Source organism: Syngnathus acus, chromosome 1, assembly GCF_901709675.1.
Source record: "Syngnathus acus chromosome 1, fSynAcu1.2, whole genome shotgun sequence".
NCBI classification, from domain to species: domain Eukaryota; kingdom Metazoa; phylum Chordata; class Actinopteri; order Syngnathiformes; family Syngnathidae; genus Syngnathus; species Syngnathus acus.
In genome coordinates this window covers 6,106,115-6,128,684 of record NC_051087.1, presented here as the reverse complement: position 1 = coordinate 6,128,684, position 22,570 = coordinate 6,106,115, and the positions used below count along the sequence as shown (strand labels likewise).

Sequence of the window (22,570 nt, the reverse complement as noted above, 5' to 3'; positions counted from 1 at the left end):
TAGGGTCAAGGGGAACTAGAGAGGAATGAAAACTGATCTGACTGCAGTCGGCAGGAAATTGCTTACTTGTCAATAAGAAACAATGGAACCTTCCAGATATGAGAAGAATCAGTGAGTCATTGAGTAAACGGAGACCACGTGTTTTTCCTCAATTAGACTGTGCCTTAACGGTCAATTTACTTAAGCCATCATGCAACCAATCAATTTTAATTCAATTTTCTTGAAAAAAAAAATGCTGGATTTTAGCCATTACACACGCATCATTGAGGGTTTAACTGCTCCCCCTAGTGGCCTCTTCCACCTCATCAGCTGCAGTGGGAGGGCTCTCCAAGAACATCGGCTCTGTGATTGGCTGCCTGTCAGGCGGCTGCCATGACACAGTGGATGCTGCACGGGATCACTTCAGCACCATCATTGCACAGTGCATCCACATCCTCATTCTTATCCCCCACTTGTGCTCATTTTTCTCCACCCCCCTTTCTTACCGCTACCCTTTCTCCCCTGTTATCGTCTCTCAGCCACCTTGCAGAAGACCTTCACTTCCCATCAGGAATATAGCAGCAAGGAAGCAGTCGATCTGGTAGGTGTGCTGAGGCCTGTCTACCTCCTTTGCTTCCCGTCCTCCTGCAGCACAGGCAAGACATCACGTTCTCCTTTGCTCTTTATCAAGGACTATCTATTTGACAGTGTGTGTGTGTGCGAGTGGCACTGGGCAGCGATCCGGAAAGTACGCAGGGAAGGCTACCACACCCTTGTATCTACTGGCAGAGCAAATAGTAAATATTCATGTAGGGATTTGCTGCTACTGTATATTGTTAGACCTTTTGCATGGACACGTGTGTCTTCACTAATGGGCGTGTTACACTAAAGGTCATAACTTTGGCAAGCTGTTCCAAGCTTTGTCAGTCTGCCTTATGACATGCCTATTTGTTCTTCTCCTCATCACCAGCAATTACGTTCATTTGGCCCCTCCTCTACTCTTCAACTTCTCCTCCGCCATCCATTTTCATTTGCTTTCCACATTCCGGCATCCTGAAGCTTCTCCCCTCAAGCTTATTATCCATCTCCATCTGCTCACTACCACCTTTTCCCATTTCCCCCTGGCCTGCTGGTTACCCAGGATGCCTTGTTCCAGGCCCCTTCGCTAGGCCCTAGCAGCATGGGCGGAGCCTGGGCGGGAAGCGAGAGAACGGATCGGACCCTTCCCCTCAGGACGGGCACGCTGGCGGGTCACCCTCCTTCAGCTTCAGATGGGCGAGGACGCTGAGAGCCCCAAGATCAACCACACCTTCCTACGAGACTATGTCACTGAAGGTAGAACAGATGGCATGTAGTCTGTCTCCGTTTTGTACGGCCCAAAAGCCGCAATACATCTTTAAATGGATGAGAGATCTCGTAAGTTTTATTACGGTCAACCACTCCCATTTTATTCTTTTCCAAGCTGATGTCATCTCCACGGTGGAGTTCAACCAGACAGGGGACCTACTGGCCACGGGGGACAAAGGAGGCCGAGTGGTCATCTTCCAGAGAGAAACAGAGGTCAGCAGATAATACTATTCTGGTCAGCATTGACAAACCTCGGCGGAGTCGAATGAGGTTTTGATTTCTCCTCCTATTTGACAGTCTAAAGGGGAGTCCGAGGAGGTGTTGGAGATCGGGGACTCAGGGGAGTATAATGTATACAGCACCTTCCAGAGCCACGAGCCAGATTTTGACTACCTGAAGAGTCTGGAGATTGAAGAAAAAATCAACAAGATTAAATGGCTGTCACAACAGAATGCTGCTCATTTTCTCCTTTCCACCAATGGTGAGAATCCCATCCAAACTATGAAGGCAACACGGACCACTCATCATTTGTTAAAACATCTCACATCTGAATTCAAATGGAACTCATCTAACATCTAGCAATGTAGAAAACTGTTCCGATTGCTTTTCCTGGTCACAAACTGTTTAGCCACTTGTACTGGGAAAATGAAGCTTCAAGATGATTCATGAACCGGTTGTTCTTATGGAGCCCCGTCAATCGCATTCTCTGTTCACCATAGGCCTGAAAGCACACTGACTTGCCATTTCTTAAACCTCTTTCTTTAAATCAAGTGCCACCTAGAGAAGTCAAAAATACAACTGGTTCAGGAAGCAAACTTGTTTTCCCGTCACTAGCCACTTGTTGCTAGGCAGAACTGATAGTGATGGAGCACATCCTTCCCATAGTTCATTGACAAAAGCCCTATGACTGTCATGACCCTGAGGCTGTTTGAATGGCAGACTAAGAGAACCAGTAAGTCAGTCTGACACAGAAATAATATTACTCCAAAAACATAACTGTCTGCATTATGAGAAATGACACAGTTTAATAGAAACTGTATTTTTGGAATTGAATCACTACTCTGTATTAAATACAATAATATTAGTTGCCATTAAATGAGGTCTGGCAGAAAATGACTTATGGTAATGATGCCAAAACACAGACTATGCCCTCCATCTGATTTATCTTTCTATGATTGACAGCTTCTCGGGGACATACTTTCATGTTATCTTAGCCATTGTTATGACATGCTGCGATGTATCCTCTATTCATCGCTTTCATCAGAGTGCAGTAAAATAAGATAATTGAATTGTTATTTATTATTTTTTATTAAATTCACTCTTCACGGCATCCCAGTGGGTCTGCGTTTCTGTTTTATGTCGCTGTAATTTAATTTTTCTCTTGAACTACACTCAAATCCATATGGTGTTGTAAAAATGTGATTTTGCATGCCACAGATAAGACCATTAAACTGTGGAAGGTGAGTGAAAGAGACAAGAGACCAGAGGGCTATAACCTGAAAGATGAGGAGGGCCGGCTCAAGGACATCTCCACCATCACCTCCCTGCAGGTGCACACACACACACACACGCACACACACACACACATTAGATGCATTATACTGTAATTCATTTTGTTTTTTAGGTGCCGATACTGAAACCCACAGATTTGATGGTGGAGGTCCGCCCCAGACGAGTGTTCTCCAACGGTCACACCTACCATGTCAACTCCATTTCAGTCAACAGTGACGGGGAGACGTACCTGTCAGCTGATGACCTCCGTATCAATATGTGGCATCTGGGCATCACTGACCGCAGCTTCAGTATCCTTCCTGCTTGTTTACTTAATCCTTCTTAGTTCCCTGTGGGACTTGTACGGAAGAGGATTAGGGCCAGTAAAGAAGAAAAAAAGGGGGGGTGACAGGATTCTGACTTTTTTTTCTAAGAATTCTGACTTTAAAGTGAGAATTCCACAATTTTACTTCACTGGCCCTAATCCTCTCCCGTAGACTTGAGCTCATTTATTTATCCATGTATTTTTTTCCAACTAAAGCGGTTATAATTGTAATTTAAATTGTTTAATTCTGTTGTATGCAAACGATTTTAGAAGAAATATGTCCTATAGAGCCTAACATTTCATAATAGAAGCACATGATCCAGCATAGTTGCTGGAACACATGCATGTATCAACATGCACAAGTTTTAATAACTAATGCTTCTGCATGACGCAGCCACCAAAGTGCCAAGTTTGCTTTTTTTTTGTTGTTGTTGCTTTGTGTGCCAGTATACAAACTGAGCAGTTATCATCCAGGGGAATACTCCCCTGACATTTAACACTTTAAATGCCGAATAGAAATATTATACATTTTTTGTAATATGAATTCAACATCTCTATTTAGAATAAGAAGCATGTTTTGATCAATACTAAATATACATGCTGCAGTCTTTCATGCTGTTGGTAATTTCTCATTAAAAGAGAAGCTGACCTAGAAAATCTGATTCTTCTTCTTGTGTGGAAGAAGTGTTTAAATAATTCACAGGGCAAGTACACGCTCTTCCGAACCACTCGGGGACACCACAAATAGAACAGAGAGAGGAGCAGCGTGTGCATGCATGCTGAGGTTGCTTGAGGTGTATGTTTGGGTTCTGATTCAGCGCCGAGGTGTGAGCTAGGCTATTAAAATGAGCGATGTGTGTGTTGGAGAAATATGCTGACCATTGGATCATAGTAGTTTGCAGAAGTGCAGAATGCCGCGTTCCAACGAAACCAGACCAACAATCTGTCGGGAGGAATGTTGTCCCACCAGAGTCGTGTATGACCCCTGACAGTGCATTTTGCTAGACATTGTGGACATAAAGCCAACCAACATGGAGGATCTTACAGAGGTAATCACGGCAGCAGAGTTCCACCCGCAACACTGTCACCTGTTTGTGTACAGCAGTAGCAAGGGCACCCTGCGCCTCTGCGACATGAGATCCTCTGCCCTTTGTGACAAACACACAAAACGTAAGCCAGCAACATTCTTAAAGAAAAATTGGGATAGTGTTTTCAAACAACTGAAAATATGTGCCAGAGATTACTTAATTGTACCTGCCATAAATGTCAAATTGTTTGTCCAGTATTTGAAGAACCTGAAGATCCAGGGAGCCGCTCCTTCTTTTCCGAAATCATCTCCTCTGTGTCAGATGTCAAGTTCAGCCACAGTGGGCGCTATCTTCTGACCAGAGACTACCTCACTGCCAAGGTGTGGGACTTGAACATGGACAAAGGCCCTGTGGAGACATATCAGGTGAGTCACAGTAAATAGTGGAAAAATAAAGTTGGACTGAAAGAGACATTATCGACTAAATGGCAGTAGGAGATCCCCCTCCAGAAATACAGACTTACTGTGTTTCCCTGTATCCAGGTCCATGAATATCTAAGGAGTAAGCTGTGCTCACTCTACGAGAACGACTGCATCTTTGATAAATTTGAGTGTGTTTGGAACAGTTCAGACAGGTGAGTGTTATCAAATGTAAAATAATGGAAATGATTATTCGAGAACTCTCTTGCAGTGCATTTTGAGAACTATTTTAGATACTCACTGAACTGAAGTCTCGGGATTCAGGAGATATAGTTTTCTAGTATCTTGCGAGATGTACTGTGGTCTTGTGAAATAGACCTCATACAAAAATGTAATTCATTTTTCCATTCCTATTGACAGTGTAATCATGACCGGCGCATACAACAGCTTCTTCCAGATGTTTGACAGAGAGACGGGCCGGGGTGTGACCCTCGAGGCCTGGCGAGAGAGCAGCAAGCCACGGGCTGTGTTACGTACCCGTCGGGTTTACACCGGAGGAAAACGTCGCCGAGGAGATGTCGGCGTTGATAGCTTGGACTTCAGCAAAAAGATCCTTCACATGGCTTGGCATCCATCAGAGAACATCATCGCTATAGCAGCCACCAACAACCTGTACATTTTCCAGGATCGTGTCAACCCGGAAACACAGTGACACAGATGGGGGACTAAATGAACAATGGACAAAGATGTCTGTGTGCAGAAGTTGTCACACGTGCACACTGAGACTTGAGGAATATCCAACGAACGGTGACATTTATTTGATCCTCTATAAATTGTGTGTCTCCTACACCTCCCATACACTTTTTCTAATAGAGGTGCAGGGACATCTCTCCATCTGCAATGACCATGAAATGTTGACTCCTCACTGATGTGCTCTAAAAGTCTTTAACAAGTGTGCTGGGTAGCACCACAGAACGATTGTTTGATACTACAAAATGACAGCTAAGTTGTGGTCTTCACTTACCACAATCGTGGTGGTGGTGATCTTGTATGATGACCACAATAACCGAAATTTATTTATTATCTTTTTTTTTTTCCTTTGGTCACAATTGCAGCAGAATTTCTCTCCATTTTGAGCAGCGCTCTTGGAGATTGCATGCAAAAAGTGACCCGTTATCTTGTCCACTTTGCAATAATAGCAATTCAAAACAGCGCGGCAGTATTTCTGCTTTAAAATCATGAGCTCTTCTGCAGGTAACAAATGTATACACTTTTTACTGTATGCTGTAAATAGCCAGTGTTATTTTTTACGCCGCTTTTGTTTCTAGAGTGCTAAACGTATAAAATAGATTGTTAAATACACTACAAGTGAACATGAACCACATTTATTGACGCAACTCACTAATCCAAAATATTTGATGCAATAGCTTTGGTATATATTTATGTGTTGCTGGTTAGACAGAGAGAGGTATTACGCACAAATCAACAATTGAATTTATTGTACATAATTGCCATGTTGGGCTTGTCTTGACTTTTAGATTGCTGCTATTCTCGTCGTGGAAAAAAAAAAGTTACAAGGACACAGATCAAACACGCCAACATTAAGCCCGATCAAATGAAAATTGGGCTAAAGTTGTAATTTGTAACGTAAACATTTAAATGTGAATGTAAAGTTTACAATCATTAAGACGGAGGAATCTAAGCACACCGTGCATAAATAAGCCCCTTGATTCAACTGATTATTAAGGTTTATGTGCATGAAGGTCAGAGGTCATTATAAATACCATAGCTCAAAGTAAAAGCTCACTGTTTATATATCTCGCTGTAGATTCTTTGACATTGAAACTGGAATGTCATGTAAATGTATCTTTGAAATTATGGTTGTTATGGTCATCACACTTTTTACCTCACAGTGCCACACGCAACGTTGGGGTGCACCACCGAAAGCCACAATGTACAGTGTCGTAATAAGGTGACGTGTATTGGATCGAACGGTGTGACTTGGTCACACATTGATCGTTTACAGTGAAGTGCTTTGTTTTTAAGTGACCTTGGTCCCAGTGTGACTATTAGAACTGGTTTTGGATGTGGGACGGTCTCAGTGCAGGGTTGGAATGGAGTGTGTTGAATCGTTGCTGCAAAAAGTGTTCATTGTATGAAACCATGCATCCCAAAAAGAAGTCGTTGGAACCGAACGACATTTTCCTCACAATCGTCCACACACTTTTAAACTACAGTATTCTTATTGGTGTCCGCTAGGTATCTCGAATATAGAGCGCCTTGAACTATCTGGTTTGGCAGAATATTATCCATCACCCACAAGAAAACAGTTTATGTAATAGAAAACATTATATAAGTTTCAGGACTTTGTGCTCCAATGGTGAGTTACAACCTGTCAGTTGTGATTTTGTCATTAAATACAACCCAAGAGAGGATTTTTGTTCAGGGGTGCAGCAGCAGCAGCAGCAGCAGCATGTTGCCACTACTCAGTATTACTCAATTGTATATTAAAAATGTTTAAAGATTGAAGAAAAAAATGTGAATGATGGAATGTGCATTAATAAAATGAATCTGACTTCATTTAGTGGTACTCTTTCCATGTCTGTGTTGTATTGAATCTAGCTAAAGCCTTGCTAGTGTTTAGGAAAACAAGGAAACATCAAGTTCCAAATAAAATAATTAATAACAAATAAGACTTTACGGACCTCAGTAATAGCCTGGTGAGAAACGAAGCAAAAATGATTCAGCGGTGGTACAGAAATATAAACCACATTTCGGCTCGTAAGTAAAATGAATAAAATTCTAACAATAGCTTGTGTTTAAAAAAAAAAAAAAGAAAACATACAAATATGGTTTCTTTTGACGGCCAGGCACTTTTATATTCATCGCATAGGCCCATAAATAGCATTGCTTGGATAAAAGAGGACACAGTGTACAGATGAAGTACCAGTGATCGCTACACATCCATCATGCACCCATGTAGAGTATACCTCACAATATATTAGATTGCAACATACACGAGGCCAAAAAAGAATATTCCTCCTTTAAATAATAAAGAATGAAATAGAAAAAAAAAAAACATTACAGATTTTGGCTGGTATGCTTACTCTAAAATGTGTATGAAACCATTCTTTCTCTGGTTAATTAAATTTTCTGATTAAGCGACATACCTGGTATCGTACATCATCAGATAAGACATGATGCATGTATAATGTAAACAGCAAAACTCGATAAATCTTTTACTTTATGTGCCAAAATATTTGATACACTCAAAGTTGAAATACTACATCTTTTTACATGGTTTCCCATGTTCATAAAGCATGTGGCATTGTGATCATTTGGACATCAGATAATAGTCCCTGAAGATTTAAAGATCAGTTGATCTACAGATGCCATCGCTTACTTTACAAAATCTAAGATAACACCCAATTAGGTTTCTTTTCATTTACCCATTATAAATGGTAATAAAAGTACATGTGATCCAGTTTATTGGTAGTGCAGTGGTTTGCATAAGTGACTTCAATGATGTTGGCATGTGTTAAATTTCCACTCTTTACAAATCCCAGAGTGTAAATACCGCAGCTTTCCTGTTTGGCACCACCAAAATTATGAGTAAAAAACTAATTGCTGTATTCACATTCTAAGGTAAACGTTACTCGTATCACTTTTGGTTGACATGGGTGAACGTCATCACGAAAAGAAATTCAAGGTGGCTCTGAAGTTAAAATAAGATTGAACAAGACAGTTCTACAGTTTTGCCTTTGTTTTAGGTCTCTTCTCAGCCAGTGATTTTCGCTGACAGGAAGGGAGAAAAGAAGAAATCAAATGCGAAATTCAAGGCCCGCATTGTGGTACGTCTCCAGTCTCTCTCGATTTTTACCTGCCTGCCTCCAGGCAACAGTGGGGAAACACAGTCCAGACAGTTGATAGCCTTCAATTCCAAAGCCGGGGCCTTAGCTCCGAGACGGCCCTCCAGTTTGGTGCAGAACTCTACCATATTACCGGGTTCCAGGTTGAGCAGGACCTGTCGGAATTCATGACTGGCCATAAGCACGATATCCCTGCCTTGGTCATCCGCCTCTGTGCTGTTATTCCTAATCATCCCTACAGTCACTTGGAAGCGGTAGCTGTCAAAGCGCTTAACGTGACAGGTATGTTTGGCCAGAGCCTTGATCTGACACATCTCCTCTTCTTCTTGCATTCGTAGGAGCATGGGCAATGAGACCTCACCTGGCGTAGAGCTAGAAATGGTCACATTCTTTGGCTCACATTTCGGGTACGTCTCCCCGTAGAGGCATCGCAGCCAACCCCCGAGAAACACCGGCAACATGTTAATGACAGACTGCGCCCCGTTCTCCGTCTCGGCCACAGTGACCTGCCTAAAGCGACCCGTCCAGGTCACCCTGTGTCCCTGAAGGTGGCTACAGAAGATCTGTGTCTTGGCCATACCTTTGGATTGCCAGGCAGGAGGTCCGCACACCTGACTGTACTGATCCCACGTCAAGGTGGAGTTGTAGACTTTCTGACCTTCGGCATGATACACATAGATGGAGAAGAAGAGGATCACCATGGAGATACAAAGTAAAATGAGCTTAACAGGGCCACGGCGCGTCGCCGAGCGGAAAACATCCAGAATAGACGTGCTGAACCGGGTCCATAGCCGGAGGATGACGGGGATGGCGCATACGACTAAAGTAACAATCATCTTGGTGAGCTCCAGCTCCAGGAACCACTTGAAGAGCTGGATTAAGAGCATGATGGCAAGGCCCACTGCCAGAACAGGCAGAGCGAACAGGAAGAGGAAATAGGCCACACAGGTGCGGATTATACCCACAGCCGTGGAATTCTGGAGGAGCACCACTGAGAATTCACACCACATGAAACACACGAGGTAGGGTACCAAGATGCAGTATGTCCCCCGGAAGCCTCGTTTTCTGGCCATGCTGATCACAGAGAGAAGACAAATTAATAAATTGCAAAATGGGATCTCAACTCCATGAAGATCTCCTGTGGTTAATGCTCACCTGAAGAACAGGTAAAAAAGGTAAACATACAGCAAGCAGGGAATACTGAGCTGCAGTACCACAGACTCCCCTAGAGGCAGAGTTGCAAACGTACGTCCCAAGTTGCCAAGCAATGTCATGTTTTCAGGAAGAAGCTGAGTCAGGCCACAAAGTGATGACGCAACCTGAAATTATTCACAATGGTCAGTTTTGTTAATTAACTCATTCGTGCTATTATTTGGCTTTTTGTATCTATGAAATATTTCGGTTTTATTTTGCTCAAAACAAATAAATTCAGCAAAATAATATCAATGGTGTTTAAGCACCCTCACCTCTATGATCATTGCTCGTCGTGCATATGTGGTAGCCATGGGACTGAGGCTATGGTAGCTGACGGCCGTAAAGAAGATGGCCACCGTGGAGAGTTCTGAGCAAGGGATCCAGCCCTTGTCAGCAACGGGGAAGGAGAATATGACGAAGAAGACAGAGAATATGAAGTAGAGGTACGGCTCGAGGTTATTCCAGCCAAAATCGGTCTCTGCCTGCTCGACATCCAGGCCAGGTTCAAAGCGGGTCAAGAGAGACGTCAGAGCTCGAAAGTTCTCCCAAGTCTGTAAAGGCAAGACGCATGAAGAGTAAAAATAAATAAATAAATAAATAATTCCCCAGAGATATTTTTTTAATGGCAACAGATTTTTATAAAGCGCAGACATTTTTCTAATAATTTGCTATTCTGCTTGTGATTATCACAATCAATTTACAGCAAGTAAAATCTTACGATATTTCGTACCCTTGAATTCTGAATTAATTCAAAATCGGATTAAAACTTGACCCCTTGACAAAAATCCTCAAGTCAATCACAAACGATACTATTCCAACATATCCTAAAAGAAAAGAACTCACCTTACTACTCTGAACAACACGCAGTGTGCAAATAATCATGGAGAGGAAGGAGAGATAGAAGACCAATAGCGGGATGACAAAGGCAAACAAGTCAACGGTGAGGTTACTGATGATGAAGAAGAAGATAAGCGTGTTGACATGTTGCGTGGGGATGATGGTGCTCAGCCATTGGACGCCGGCCCGCGACGCCCAGTCCACTAGGTGCTCCTTCATCTCCATCACAGTATCAACCGGATAGTGAAGCATCTGACGGTACCAGACACACCACTTCAAGAAGGAATCCCAACATGAACATTAATGGTCATTTTTGAAGAAGATACCATTAAGTGTGATTTCATAGCCATTGCTTTTTTAATGGCGACAGTATGCTTCGTGTCCAGCAACATTCCCCTCCTGCCAAAAGCCCAAGAGCCTCTATGCAGCTGATTGTCTTCTGAGGAGGGCAGCTCAGCCTTGCACAACAAAACACAAATAGAGCACTTTACTTGCTGTTTCTGTGCTCATGTTTTTTTTTTTTTACCTCCGTGGCATCAGGATTCTCAGCCTCAGATGATGACGAAACAATACCGCCAGCGTAATTTTTAGTCATCTCGACAAAGTCGTCCAAGTCCACCATCTGATTGGCTGAGGAGACAGAGCGTACCGTAATCTCCAAGTGCAAGTTTCGTTACCATTGGGCTCTATGGATACTCACGCTCATTGCTGACCATGTTTTCCAGTATTTTCTGAGTCTCGTCTGAGGTGGGGCCAGATATCCTTTTTGCGGTGTCCCCTAATGTTCAGAGCCAATTAAAATGATAAGCCACATTACTAAAATGTTACAGATAGTCAAGAAAAATGTGTGATTTGTGTTCCACCTGATCAATATTTGATTAAAATATCAAGTATTGGTATTCAGTATTGGTCTTCAGTACTGGTATACTCGTATTCAGTCTAAAAAACCATTTTTATAAATTTTTTATGAACTATTATCCACACATACCTACATATACTGTATGAATGTGTGTGTGGCTCCTACCCAGTCCTTTGTTGACCTGGCTGACATTCTCCAGCATCTCAGCCATGGCCACTTTGGATTTCTTCTCTGGATTAAGCTTCCAGTACATCATCATGGCCGCTTTACGCACCGCCCTCTCAAATTTAGTCTCTGCCGACAGTTTTCGAACATCTTCCTCGTTCTCTGCGGTGATTCCTGGGTGAGAGACTCCAAAAATCAGCAATGCAAATCCCCCACTGCCCCACCCCCACCGACACACTGGTCCACATATGTATTGGCACAATAACCTATTTTACGGATCCAGCATCGCTGCAAGGCTCTTGCTGCACTCTTTCTTCCCTGTTTTGCCGCTTTTACCAACCAATTAACAGCCAGACGATTGTTTAGATCTTTATCCTCTTCTTCGGCAAGAATCAAGTAGTGTTGACCAAGCTGATGGACAGAAGAGATGTAAAGAAGATTAAGTCACTGTGTGTATTGTCGCTTAACCTAAATACAAAGAACATTGACTACATTATGACCGTTACATGAGCTACAGCTCAGATTCATGCAAAAAAAAAAAAAGATTTTCACATGAATTAGGTTATTTTGGTCCAAGTGCACAATCCAGTATGATGCAATACAAGAACATTTCTTCTTTACTATTCATAAACCATAGAAAGGTAAAATCGAAATTAATCTAATAATCCCAGATTGAGATGAATGAATCCAACAGATTAATTTAAAAAAACATAATTTTCTTAAACTTCAGTCACCGACATTTCTGTCCATTCTGACCATTTGTGGGTTTCAGACAACTATTTGCTAATATTAGTAAATGACATTATGTAGCGGCTTTGTCACACTATTAAATGTGTTTGATGAGGAATGGAGAAAAAAGACTCGTTTTAAATCATATAAATATGTCCAAACTGTATCCAATGGCTGTTCACATGCACACACCCTCTGTGGTTATTTAAGTATGTCTTGGTATGTCCAAATACATGATACACTCCTTTGCATAAGTACCATCCACGCGGGACCCGAGCCTGGTGGCTCTTGCAAATTCTAAACCCATATTCATTTCTCCATTAATCCCCAACGGTTTTCCATTCATTAATTGTACAAGTAAGTACATTTGCTATATTTGATTGAAGTCATTTAATACACTAAAATAGCACCAAATTTATGAGCTTCAACACTTGGTGACACCACATTTGACGGCAAAGCAACATCTTGTGTATCATTCTGGGCACATGGCATCATGTTGCAAGTGGATAAAAATAGACACTCTCAGCAGCAGCAGACAGCATGAACCAGCGCAGTTGAAAACAAAGCCAAGAGTGGTTCTGCCTACACTCACCCGAGTCTGAGCTCTGGCATCACCCGCTTTGGCTTTCTCTTCCATCTGGTCTTTCGATAGGTCTTCCTCTGGTTCTTCATCTGGAGGGGAAGCCAGTGGGATCTTGGTTATGTATTTAGTAAAGCTTTATTATATTTGATATCAATGCTGGTCCATAGCAAACATAAATGAAGGCCAAGTAGCTGGGTGATTGTGCAAAACCAAAGTTATTTGTTCTGTAACCTGATAATGTATTCTTCTTCTTACCTTCTTCTTCATCTGCGTCATCTTCCTCTTCTGCTTTTCTGAGTCTTTCCTGTATGATCACTTGTTGGGCTACAGAGGCAAAGGTTCTTCTCCTTGTGGTAGGTTGGGAAGAATCAGTGGAGGGTGTGGTGTTGTGACAGTCTGGGCCAGCGGAAGCAAGGTTGGGAAGTGCTGATGATTCAGATGAAGGTTCAGAGGAAACCTCCAATGTTTTCTTTTTTGGAGCCATGTCAGGAGAGGAGAACTCATCTGAAGAGAGCGTGGACTCCATCAGTACATAGATGAGTAGCTTGTGAGGGTGAGCGTTGAAGGGCCAAGAGACAGAGGCAGATCATTTATTGGAAATGGGAGAAGAAATATTGGGGTAAGTGGGGGGAGGATGTCCATGCAATCCAAGGCATAACTCCTAGGTGTCATAGGTGGCCAGCAAATGTACAAAGTCCTCTTTTGGTCTGTCCTAAAGTGAGAAATGGGAGGAGTCATACTGTAAATGAGGAGCCGTATCTAAAATCCAACAGAAAATCCACACATGATCTGATCATTAACTTAATGCAATTAATGCTATTCTGTATTTACAAAAATAATTACAGTTTATTTTACCGTTTTAACTGCCATATCGCTCAATTGGTCAAATTGGGTAACTTCAAATGTTAGAAGCAAATATTTTATATTACACATTATAAAATGATTACCTCTATGACGGCGTCAATAGCAAGTATAAGTCATCGTCTTTGTAAAGACGTTTATTTACTACAGCTCGCAAGGAGTCTCATGCACTTTATGATGGCCATTGGCTGTATTAGTGCAACAGCGTGCAGCAGAAATAAGAGATCCGCAAAAGTAACACAGTGGTTGTTAATATAATGAAAGGGAGAGCGCATGATTTGTATACAGTGATTTTGCATGCGAAAACTTTACAACTGTGAAGTGGAGAATTACAACCAACTCGATCCAGCGAAGTCAGTATTGCATGCCAATTGATTGAAAGGAATGACTCCTCAAGACAGCACAAGCTCGAACAAACATAAATTGTACTCGGATTTAAATTCACCTGATATCTTCAAAATAAAGAGGTGATCTTGCAGGACCAAAGCAGAACTCTGACGGTGAATCGCTCACGCGTGTGGATTAAACACTCCTGCCCAAAAACTTTACGACCCGCCCTCTTAAAGTAGATTATATGATGATTGGCTAGTAGGAACCGCAATCAAACGTCAGATTCGTCTGATTTGCTATCTTCCTATAGCCATAGAAAATCTGTATTAAAACGAGAACTGTCAATATATATATATATTTTTTATATATAACTATTAAAATTGGGAATTAGATGTTCCATGTTTGCAGCCTCGCAGCTACACTGCAAGCTTGAACAAAACAGAACCACGACAGTTGACTCACATCAGCAGAACTGATCCCACCAGCACCTATGTCAATGGTCGAACTATAAATAAATAAATACATTAATAAATTAATTTATTCATACATAGGACCTGACATATCAAAATAATTTGATCTGACCTACAGGTATATGCATCTTTTTAGCCAAAAGATGTGCTATGGGACGCCAAATAAGCATTTTTAAATCTGTCCTTCCAGATGTGGGTCAAAAAATGACATGTGTTGAGTAATCCTTTCATCACCCCCACTTTAGCCTTTGGAGGGAGAGGGAAACAAAGACCATCCTCTTTGGATACTTGCTGCAGAGGTTTGTAGCATCAGAGAAACATAAAAACGGCATTATTATCCGTTCTTTTGGAGATTGCATCTTCTTCTATATAGCCCGGAGACAATCATCCAACCAGTACCACAAGAGGAGGCGGAGCCGCCTGTCCTGGTTACATCGCGTGTTATCGCCATCCTCTCTCACCCTGTCGTCTAGCTGAAGCCTGGGGTGCAAGCCACAATGTCGGACTGCAGGAGGCAGTGGAATCGGGAAGATGAGCTACCGGTCTACTTTGCCGGACCAATCGCCACCGGACCGAACCAGCGCAAGAGCTTCGGCATGTTCGAATCCGTGGAAGGGGCGTTTGAAAGCAAAACCATCGACTTTGACAATTATGCAGTTGGAAGGAAAGGGGGCCGCACCCCGAGGAGCGGGAGTCAGGAGAGACTCCTGGATATCTGCGACTCCAGCGGCGGTGGCAAAACCTGGGAAGCCCAAAAAGGTTCACATACCACCTCCAACGAGGGAGAACATGGCTGTCCAGGTGTTCAGACGGGGTTCTCCTCAGGGTTGGAAACCACACACGGGAAGGTAACTTCTGAGACAGACAGACAGATAGATTAATTACACACATTTGTGTCAAGTTATCAAAAGAGTCCCCCCCAAAAAATGAAAGTGCGCAGTCGCGTGCGGACATTGTGGTGCTGAAGTGGACAGCACCCATGCAAAACTGCAATGGTCGTTATGCGTGTTTCTTTGTGCGCCACGAGATTGACCTCATGTATACTTGAAATAAAAATATAATACTGCAGTATTATAACCTATCTGGGTTTTGCACAGTAGCTCACTGCTGTAATCACTGAGGTAAAGTGTGAGGGCGCTCGTGTGCACACCACCTTTCTTGCACATGCACATTTTCCCCGTGGACGCGCACGTACACAGAGCTTGTCGCGTGTGTTTTTTTCTGAGCGCGTTCACGCGTTTTTCAGTAGGGGGGGGGGGACAAAGGGGTGCACCGCGACCCGGCTGTGAATATATTGCACCTCAGGGGAAGAAACCATCATGTCTGGGACCAGTTGTCAACAGAACAACCTCCCCCATGTGACGGTAAGAGGGTGCTTGGTTGGAACTGTTGGAAATCCCTGCTGCCAATGCCGGAAAAGGAGATTAAATTCTTAGTGAGGGTGCAAATGCTATCCTGTATTACCAGGCCTCTTCAATTTAGTTTTAGCTGTAACTGTCATTTTCTTATTGTTTTGACATTGAATGTGTGCAGACGAGGACGCTTAAGTGACAGTTTAAGCTCTTCTGTCAGAAAGATTCATTTGAGTGTCGTCAATGTCGTGATGGTGGAAGCGTGGAACTAGGATTTGTGCAGCGTCAGGCTTTGACTGTAAAACATAAAATCCCGTTCTCATTCTGATGGATTAGTATAAATACCATTGGCCCCAAACCATATGCCTGACATTTCATGATAAAGACTTTTAAATAAAATAAAAAATTAAAACGATTTTCTGCCATCATCAGTTACCATGGAGACATAACACCACCCCTCTCTGTCTCTCTCTCTCTCTCCCTTGCTCTCTCTCTCCCCAACCATCCGCCAATTCTTACATTCGGTATTTTTCCAGCAACCAGATAATACTGTACATAAAATAATGTGACATGGATTGCATTCATCTGGCATTCATTGCTACCTGTTCAATGGATGACATCTGTTCCTGGTTTCCTTGTACCCTTTTAGGGCAACAGCCTGCTGATTAAAGGAGGGCGAGTCATTAATGATGACCAGTCATTTTACGCAGACGTGCACATTGAAGATGGCCTCATTAGGTATGATTGTCATATCCTGTTATTGCTTTTACACTGATGCTCATATATGATTCTCTTATGAAATTCAAGGACATGCACCACACGTCTGCAAAGATCAGAATATGTCTGCCTATGCCTCAATTAAATCCAGAAAACCTGCCACCAGCTCCACAACAACTTTCCTCACTTTGATTGCACTGCCCCTTATTACATCTGTAGGCAGGTAGGAGAGAATCTGGTGGTCCCTGATGGCATCAAAGTAATCGAGGCTAATGGTCGCATGGTGATCCCCGGTGGGATTGACGTCAACACCTGTCTGATGAAGCCCTATCTCGGTGTACGCCCCGTTGACGACTTCCTGCAAGGAACCAAAGCGGCGCTCGCTGGAGGCACGACAATGATCAGTGAGTCTGCATGACATGTGACAATATTGCAAATGTCATGCATGCTTTTGACCTCTGAGCCTCCCCTATTCCAGTTGACCATGTGACCCCCGAGGTTGGGGAAAGCTTGCTGGAGGCGTTCGAAGTCTGGCAGGAAGCTGCAGACAAGAATGCGTGTTGTGACTACTCCCTCCACGTTGACATCCCGCAATGGAATGAAACGGTTAAGGATGAGCTGGAGATGCTGGTGCAGGAAAAAGGTACACCCCATCTTCACATTTTTCTTCCAAAGAGTGCTGGTGGCTTCTCTAATTGTTGTCATGTTAATCCCGATTTTGGCGAGAACACCAGAGACAGATTTGCGACAATTTGGCCTTGTTCTGAATCCTCTTAAAGGGAAAGCAAAGAGGACATTGCCCGCATTATACCGTTGGCATGGAAGTCACACATTTTGTTTGTAATCTTTTCAAAGAAAAAAGAGAATCACTTTTCTCCTGGGGTAGCAACTGTGACACGTGTCCTTCAAACAAATACATTGTCCTTAAAGACAAAATAACAATAATATTATTTTTGTGAATTTTGTTTTCCTTTCATGAACAAATACACAATTTTTTCCCCACTTCTGCCAGGTATTAATTCCTTCCAGGTGTACATGGCCTACAAGGATTTGTACCAGATGTCAGATTCTCAGGTGTGTAGGTATTATTATCGAGAAAAATCTTGGAATCTTTACAATCAATATTCATTTACGTTATGTGCTATTACGTCATTAACATTCTATTTGCTTGCTTCTCCAGCTATACGACGCCTTCTCCTACTTAAAACAAATTGGAGCTGTGGTGTTAGTTCATGCTGAAAATGGAGATTTGATTGCTCAGGTAAGTAAGTGCAGCCTAACTTTGGCAGCTTTTCAGTTTTTAACTACATATTGACTCCATGTAGCAACTTCACCAGCAAACTCAAGGCTCACAAATAAAGACTTTGCATGTTCCCACTGAGTGTTTCTGTTGAAAGATAAAAAGATAAAACAGGCCGTCATTGACTAAAAGTGATCCTGGAATTTGTCTAAATATTTAGAGGCTATATTACGACAATAGCACACGTGTGATTTATTTGTAGGTCAAATACAGCATGCATGCAATTGCATGGGAATGTAGAAGAAGAAGAAAAACCCTGGATTGATTGATAATATGTTTTCAACAATTATATGTCAGAACCTCTTAAGGACTGTCACCAACTTTACACGTTTTTTTTTTCCATCCATGATTTAGGAACAAAGCAAGATCCTTGGGATGGGAATTACGGGACCGGAAGGTCATCCTTTGAGTCGTCCTGAAGAGGTGATGCAATCCATCCGTGTGTCTGTCCGTCCATCAGCTAGTTCTGATCTGCCCTCGCTTCTTCCCAGCACAGGTGGAGGCTGAGGCGGTGTTTCGTGCAATCACCCTTGGTAACCGCGTGAATTGTCCTGTCTACATCACCAAGGTGATGAGTAAGAGTGCAGCAGACACCATCACCCAGGCCCGAAGGAAAGGTCACTCTCTCATTCCTGCACCCTCAGTCCAAGTTCATTATACACAGCACCAACGGAAACACCTGTCTGCATTCGCAATGCTGCATTATGTAAATAGATGTAAATTCCTTTTTGGTTGAATCTTCAGGGTCTGTCGTTTTTGGAGAGCCAATCACGGCCAGTCTGGTCACTGATGGTTCACATTATTGGAGCAAGAATTGGGCCAAAGCTGCTGCTTATGTGACATCCCCACCTTTGAGTCCTGACCCTACGACCCCAGACCACCTCCAGACACTTCTGGCCTGGTAGGACTTGAATGTGATCAACACCTGTTTTTTTTTGTATTTGTGTTTTTTTTTTCAAGGATGACGATACTGAAACGTGTAAAAACTTTGAAATGAATGCAGAGTTATTTATAGCTCTAATCGCTGCATAATGTGGATTTTAAATCAGATCAGTGACACCAAAGGATACGCATGCATGGTTTAAATGCTCATTATTTGTTTGGTATTCCAGTCACAGCAGCTGCTCGTATAATATGCAATGTCAAACTTGATTTATTCAAAGACAGTGAGGGTCATTGTTTCACAAATTGAGGTGCAAAAAAAAAAGCTTGGAATATGGGAACAAAAATGAATATATGTAAATATAGTCTACAAATGTCAAACAATCTCTGAATAGAATGTACAGAACTTCTTAAAGTACATTTTTTAGTGCCCCTAATTCTATAAATAGCACAGGAATGTGAATCCTTCATCCTCAGTTGCCTTGGCTACCAAGTGCCCCCCTCCTCCTCTTTGGTCCTGCATTTTGCCTCTTCATGCTAGTCCCACAACACCTCTTTTAACTGACAGTGTATTTATTTATTTTTTCACAAAAGTCAGAGTACTTAAACTTAACGGGTTAAGGCTGGTCCTTATCCCGAGATTGAAATTTGATGACACTACAATTATTAAAAATGATTTAATGTCTAATGCGCTATAGTTAAAGTATTCACTTTTTAATTCACACAAATGTGATCATGATTTATGAAATACGGCATTAGCTATACAGTACAACATTCTCTCCTCCGTGCGTTATTAATAATATATGTATCATGCTATGACGCAGTGGTGACCTGCAGGTGGTGGGCAGCGCTCACTGCGCATTCAGCATTTCCCAGAAAGCAATCGGTAAAGACGACTTCACCTTAATCCCAGAGGGCACCAATGGAGTGGAGGAGAGGATGAGTTTTGTTTGGGACAAAGCTGTGGTAAGAGCAAACCATATATGTTTGTCAACCTCTAAAATTGAGCTTTTGTAAAGAAATTAATAGCTTCAAGCAGACTATGTTTAATATTTGAGTCTTCTGTATTTACGTTATCCTCCACACAGGCCATGGGGAAGATGGATGAGAACAAGTTTGTGGCTGTCACATCTACCAACGCTGCTAAAGTCTTCAATCTGTACCCACGTAAAGGTCGGATAGCGGTGGGCTCTGATGCGGACGTCGTCATCTGGGACCCCGACAGCACCAAAACCATCACGTCTAAACTGCACCAGTCGGTGAGAACAAAGAAAATAGGACTGGATTGAAAAACAAATCAAAGAGGCCATCCTGCCTGTGTTAATGTGCCAGAAATGACAAATGTTCGACACGCAGGGCAGACTACACAGATGTGTCAATCCCCCTTGACAATTAATTACTTCAATTTGAATTCTTTCAGGAAAACATCAAAGAAGGCATCCTAAATCCAAATCACATTTTCAACCCATGGACGTGTAAAAAAAAACGAGACTCATGGGATGTTGCATGCATTTAAATGACCTTTACGTGAATTTAAATGCAATTCATGACTCACAACATCAGGCAGTGTTTGATATATTTCGTCTGCAGCCCGACTTTAATCCAGACTGCTGTCAGCTTTAGGGTCTAATCCCCCCCAACCCCTTGCACCCATTCACCCATTTTGCACAGGCATCTTCCTACCCATCCCCCTATTTTTTATTATCTTGCTCTTTGCCCCAAGGTTTTCTTCATCCCCCATCTCAGATGCTGCAGTTTAACTGCATGCATTATTCTCTTTCATACAATGCGTGCAGGAATAAATACGCCTTGCTCTTTCTTTGATTTTTCTGGTCTAATATATAGTATGTGTGTGTTTGTGTGTGTGTGTGTTCGCTGTGATATAAGCAATATTAATCTCAGCCCAAATACTTCTTGTTATGGCATCATCAGAGCATTTACAATTTTAATTATTATTGTTGCTCATAGCCAGTAGAGCGTTATTTGCATCTCATTATGATTATTCTATGATGTGATATACCAGACAGTATTATTACCCTAATATATTTTATATACGGCCTTTTTCTTCCTTGCACAATTTTTTTCACGTTTTAGTACGTAACATTTAAATTCTCTTCTCACAGTCTGCAGAATTCAACATCTTTGAAGGTCTGGAGTGTCGCGGGGCACCAGTGCTGGTGTTGAGTCAGGGTCGGGTGGTCTATGAGGAAGGAAAGCTTCAAGTTCAGCAGGGTACTGGACGATTCATCCCTCGCAAGCCCTTCCCTGATTTTGCTTATCAACGTTTGAAGTTCAGGGATCAGGTACAGTACAGGAAGGAAAGCTTGAAATACATTCCTGATGCAATAGTAGCCACAACTTTTTCCTCCCTGTCTCTAAACAGATTAAGGAAAAAGGGGTCGTACGTGGCATGTATGATGGGCCCGTGCATGATGTCATTGCTCCCCCCAAATATATCACACCTTCACCTTCGGCCAAAACTTCCCCGACCTCGCACCAGCCTCCACCAGTGCGCAACCTTCACCAGTCCAACTTCAGTCTATCAGGTTAGAGACACAAATACTGTAGATGTTTTGGATTCTATAATGAAGGTTTTGGCAAATGTTATGTAACTCTGTATTAGGTAGTAAAACATTGGGGACCATTGAAAGTGCAATTAAATATTTTTTAAATGTAATTTAAAATATTCACTAATTCACATTATGCATACAACTATTAATATTTCCATCATATATTTTTCCCCTGCGAATTTCAAATACTACAGTATACTCTTAATTTATATTTAATTTAAATAGCATTATTGATTTTGTTATAATGTGATTGATTACTTCAATTCTATTTTATTTTGATATTTACAAAAGATTACAACCGAAGTCTCAGTGCACTTGGAGCAAATCAAAGACCATGCTAGTCATTTATGAAAAGATTTAACTAAGCCCCAACTTTTTACATCGTATTATGAGAATACAACATTTTTTGTCTCAACTTTAACTAATTTACGACGTATTGTCTCTTGATTTAAATTTACAGGGGCTCAGCTTGACGACAACATCCCTCGCAGGTCCGGCCATCGAATTGTAGCACCTCCTGGTGGCCGTTCCAACATTACCAGCCTTGGTTGAACACCCTGCACACTGCACAGTTAGAGTTTTACGGGGCTGAACGTGAGACCCTGCGTTATTTTTACTTTGTTCCAGCAATGCGTCATGCACAAATCACACCATAATGATCTGCCTTGTGAGTACACTCATACACACATAATATTGTGATATACAATCAGTAAAGTCGTTCAAATATCAACATTCACAAAGTAACTCACTAAATGATGGGTTACAATCAGTATCTCCTTTTCATGGCACAACTTGCACTAAGTGTTAAGCTCCACAAGATGGTGCTGTTGCTGTTGGCCTCTGTCTCCGCATCCGCATTATCGGCACATGAGCAATTGATTCAATGTGACTTTAGATTGCATTAGATGCATTTAGATTTAGATGCATGGGCAACCCTTTAAATGTGACACTGTGGTTGTGCGCAATTGTATTCAGATGCTGTTTGTAAGCTTTGAGCACTCTTTAATGTTCATAAAAAAAGATAATATTTTATCTGAGCAAGGCATCATCACAATCACGCAGTTCCTGCAAAATGCAAAAGGCAATAAGCCACTGCAATAAATGAAATGATCAATATAGCATGATAGTCATGCAGTCAAGAATTGATATGTCTTGTAGTTTTCACTCATGCTAGAATTTTTTTAAAACTGTTTATCTTCTTTACATTTTTAACGAAAAATTTCTTTAGGCTGTTTTTACTTAAAGTTGCGTATTTATTATTGT

General features: G+C 42.0%; 3 protein-coding genes across 7 annotated transcripts; 2 read left to right on the top strand and 1 right to left on the bottom strand.

Moving 5' to 3' along the window:
- The first annotated feature begins 360 nt into the window (after positions 1-360).
- Positions 361-6,196, top strand: ppp2r2ca (protein phosphatase 2, regulatory subunit B, gamma a). Of its 3 annotated transcripts, none has more exons than XM_037259167.1 (10): positions 361-580; positions 1,136-1,314; positions 1,442-1,539; positions 1,624-1,807; positions 2,764-2,876; positions 2,951-3,128; positions 4,148-4,312; positions 4,426-4,595; positions 4,713-4,804; positions 5,010-6,196. In XM_037259167.1, exons 2-10 carry the CDS (start codon positions 1,251-1,253, stop codon positions 5,299-5,301), a joined length of 1,356 nt encoding a protein of 451 aa, XP_037115062.1. In that variant the 5' UTR covers positions 361-580; positions 1,136-1,250; the 3' UTR covers positions 5,302-6,196. The 3 variants fall into 3 exon arrangements, with proteins under 3 accessions (XP_037115062.1, XP_037115054.1, XP_037115045.1); XM_037259159.1 differs by having other exon boundaries at positions 1,121-1,314; XM_037259150.1 differs by having other exon boundaries at positions 950-1,314.
- Positions 6,197-7,169: 973 nt separating this feature from the next.
- On the bottom strand, positions 7,170-14,230 carry wfs1a (Wolfram syndrome 1a (wolframin)). 2 transcript variants are annotated; one of them, XR_005098773.1, is made up of 13 exons: positions 14,132-14,230; positions 13,081-13,537; positions 12,835-12,914; positions 11,780-11,924; positions 11,514-11,687; positions 11,190-11,267; positions 11,016-11,119; positions 10,816-10,947; positions 10,496-10,741; positions 9,925-10,203; positions 9,614-9,777; positions 8,303-9,532; positions 7,170-8,212 (listed from the first exon to the last, which is right to left on the bottom strand). XR_005098773.1 is itself a non-coding variant. In XM_037259117.1 (12 exons), exons 2-12 carry the CDS (start codon positions 13,349-13,351, stop codon positions 8,368-8,370), a joined length of 2,838 nt encoding a protein of 945 aa, XP_037115012.1. In that variant the 5' UTR covers positions 13,352-13,537; positions 14,132-14,230; the 3' UTR covers positions 7,170-8,367. The 2 variants fall into 2 exon arrangements, 1 of the variants encoding a protein (XP_037115012.1); XM_037259117.1 differs by having other exon boundaries at positions 7,170-9,532.
- A 503-nt stretch (positions 14,231-14,733) lies between these two features.
- On the top strand, positions 14,734-22,433 carry crmp1 (collapsin response mediator protein 1). Of its 2 annotated transcripts, none has more exons than XM_037259129.1 (14): positions 14,734-15,334; positions 16,488-16,576; positions 16,775-16,959; positions 17,034-17,198; positions 17,568-17,629; positions 17,736-17,816; positions 18,210-18,278; positions 18,352-18,472; positions 18,600-18,756; positions 19,562-19,703; positions 19,826-19,996; positions 20,861-21,040; positions 21,121-21,283; positions 21,768-22,433. In XM_037259129.1, the coding sequence occupies exons 1-14, from the start codon at positions 14,984-14,986 to the stop codon at positions 21,857-21,859; spliced, it is 2,028 nt and encodes a 675-aa protein (XP_037115024.1). In that variant the 5' UTR covers positions 14,734-14,983; the 3' UTR covers positions 21,860-22,433. The 2 variants fall into 2 exon arrangements, with proteins under 2 accessions (XP_037115024.1, XP_037115033.1); XM_037259138.1 differs by lacking the exon at positions 14,734-15,334 and adding an exon at positions 15,685-15,850.
- Positions 22,434-22,570: the final 137 nt, after the last annotated feature.

Bases quoted from the DNA above. Each gene is read 5' to 3' on its own strand.
- ppp2r2ca (XM_037259167.1), top strand. From the start codon at position 1,251: ATGGGCGAGGACGCTGAGAGCCCCAAGATCAACCACACCTTCCTACGA. The intron at 2,877-2,950 runs GTGCACACACAC...TTTGTTTTTTAG, and splicing joins CCACCATCACCTCCCTGCAG to GTGCCGATACTGAAACCCAC. The intron at 3,129-4,147 runs GTATCCTTCCTG...GCATTTTGCTAG, and splicing joins CATCACTGACCGCAGCTTCA to ACATTGTGGACATAAAGCCA.
- wfs1a (XM_037259117.1), bottom strand. From the start codon at position 13,351: ATGGAGTCCACGCTCTCTTCAGATGAGTTCTCCTCTCCTGACATGGCT. The intron at 12,915-13,080 runs GTAAGAAGAAGA...CTTCCCCTCCAG, and splicing joins TGACGCAGATGAAGAAGAAG to ATGAAGAACCAGAGGAAGAC. The intron at 11,925-12,834 runs GTGAGTGTAGGC...TCTGTCCATCAG, and splicing joins ATGCCAGAGCTCAGACTCGG to CTTGGTCAACACTACTTGAT.
- crmp1 (XM_037259129.1), top strand. From the start codon at position 14,984: ATGTCGGACTGCAGGAGGCAGTGGAATCGGGAAGATGAGCTACCGGTC. The intron at 17,199-17,567 runs GTACACCCCATC...CACTTCTGCCAG, and splicing joins GATGCTGGTGCAGGAAAAAG to GTATTAATTCCTTCCAGGTG. The intron at 21,041-21,120 runs GTACAGTACAGG...GTCTCTAAACAG, and splicing joins GTTTGAAGTTCAGGGATCAG to ATTAAGGAAAAAGGGGTCGT.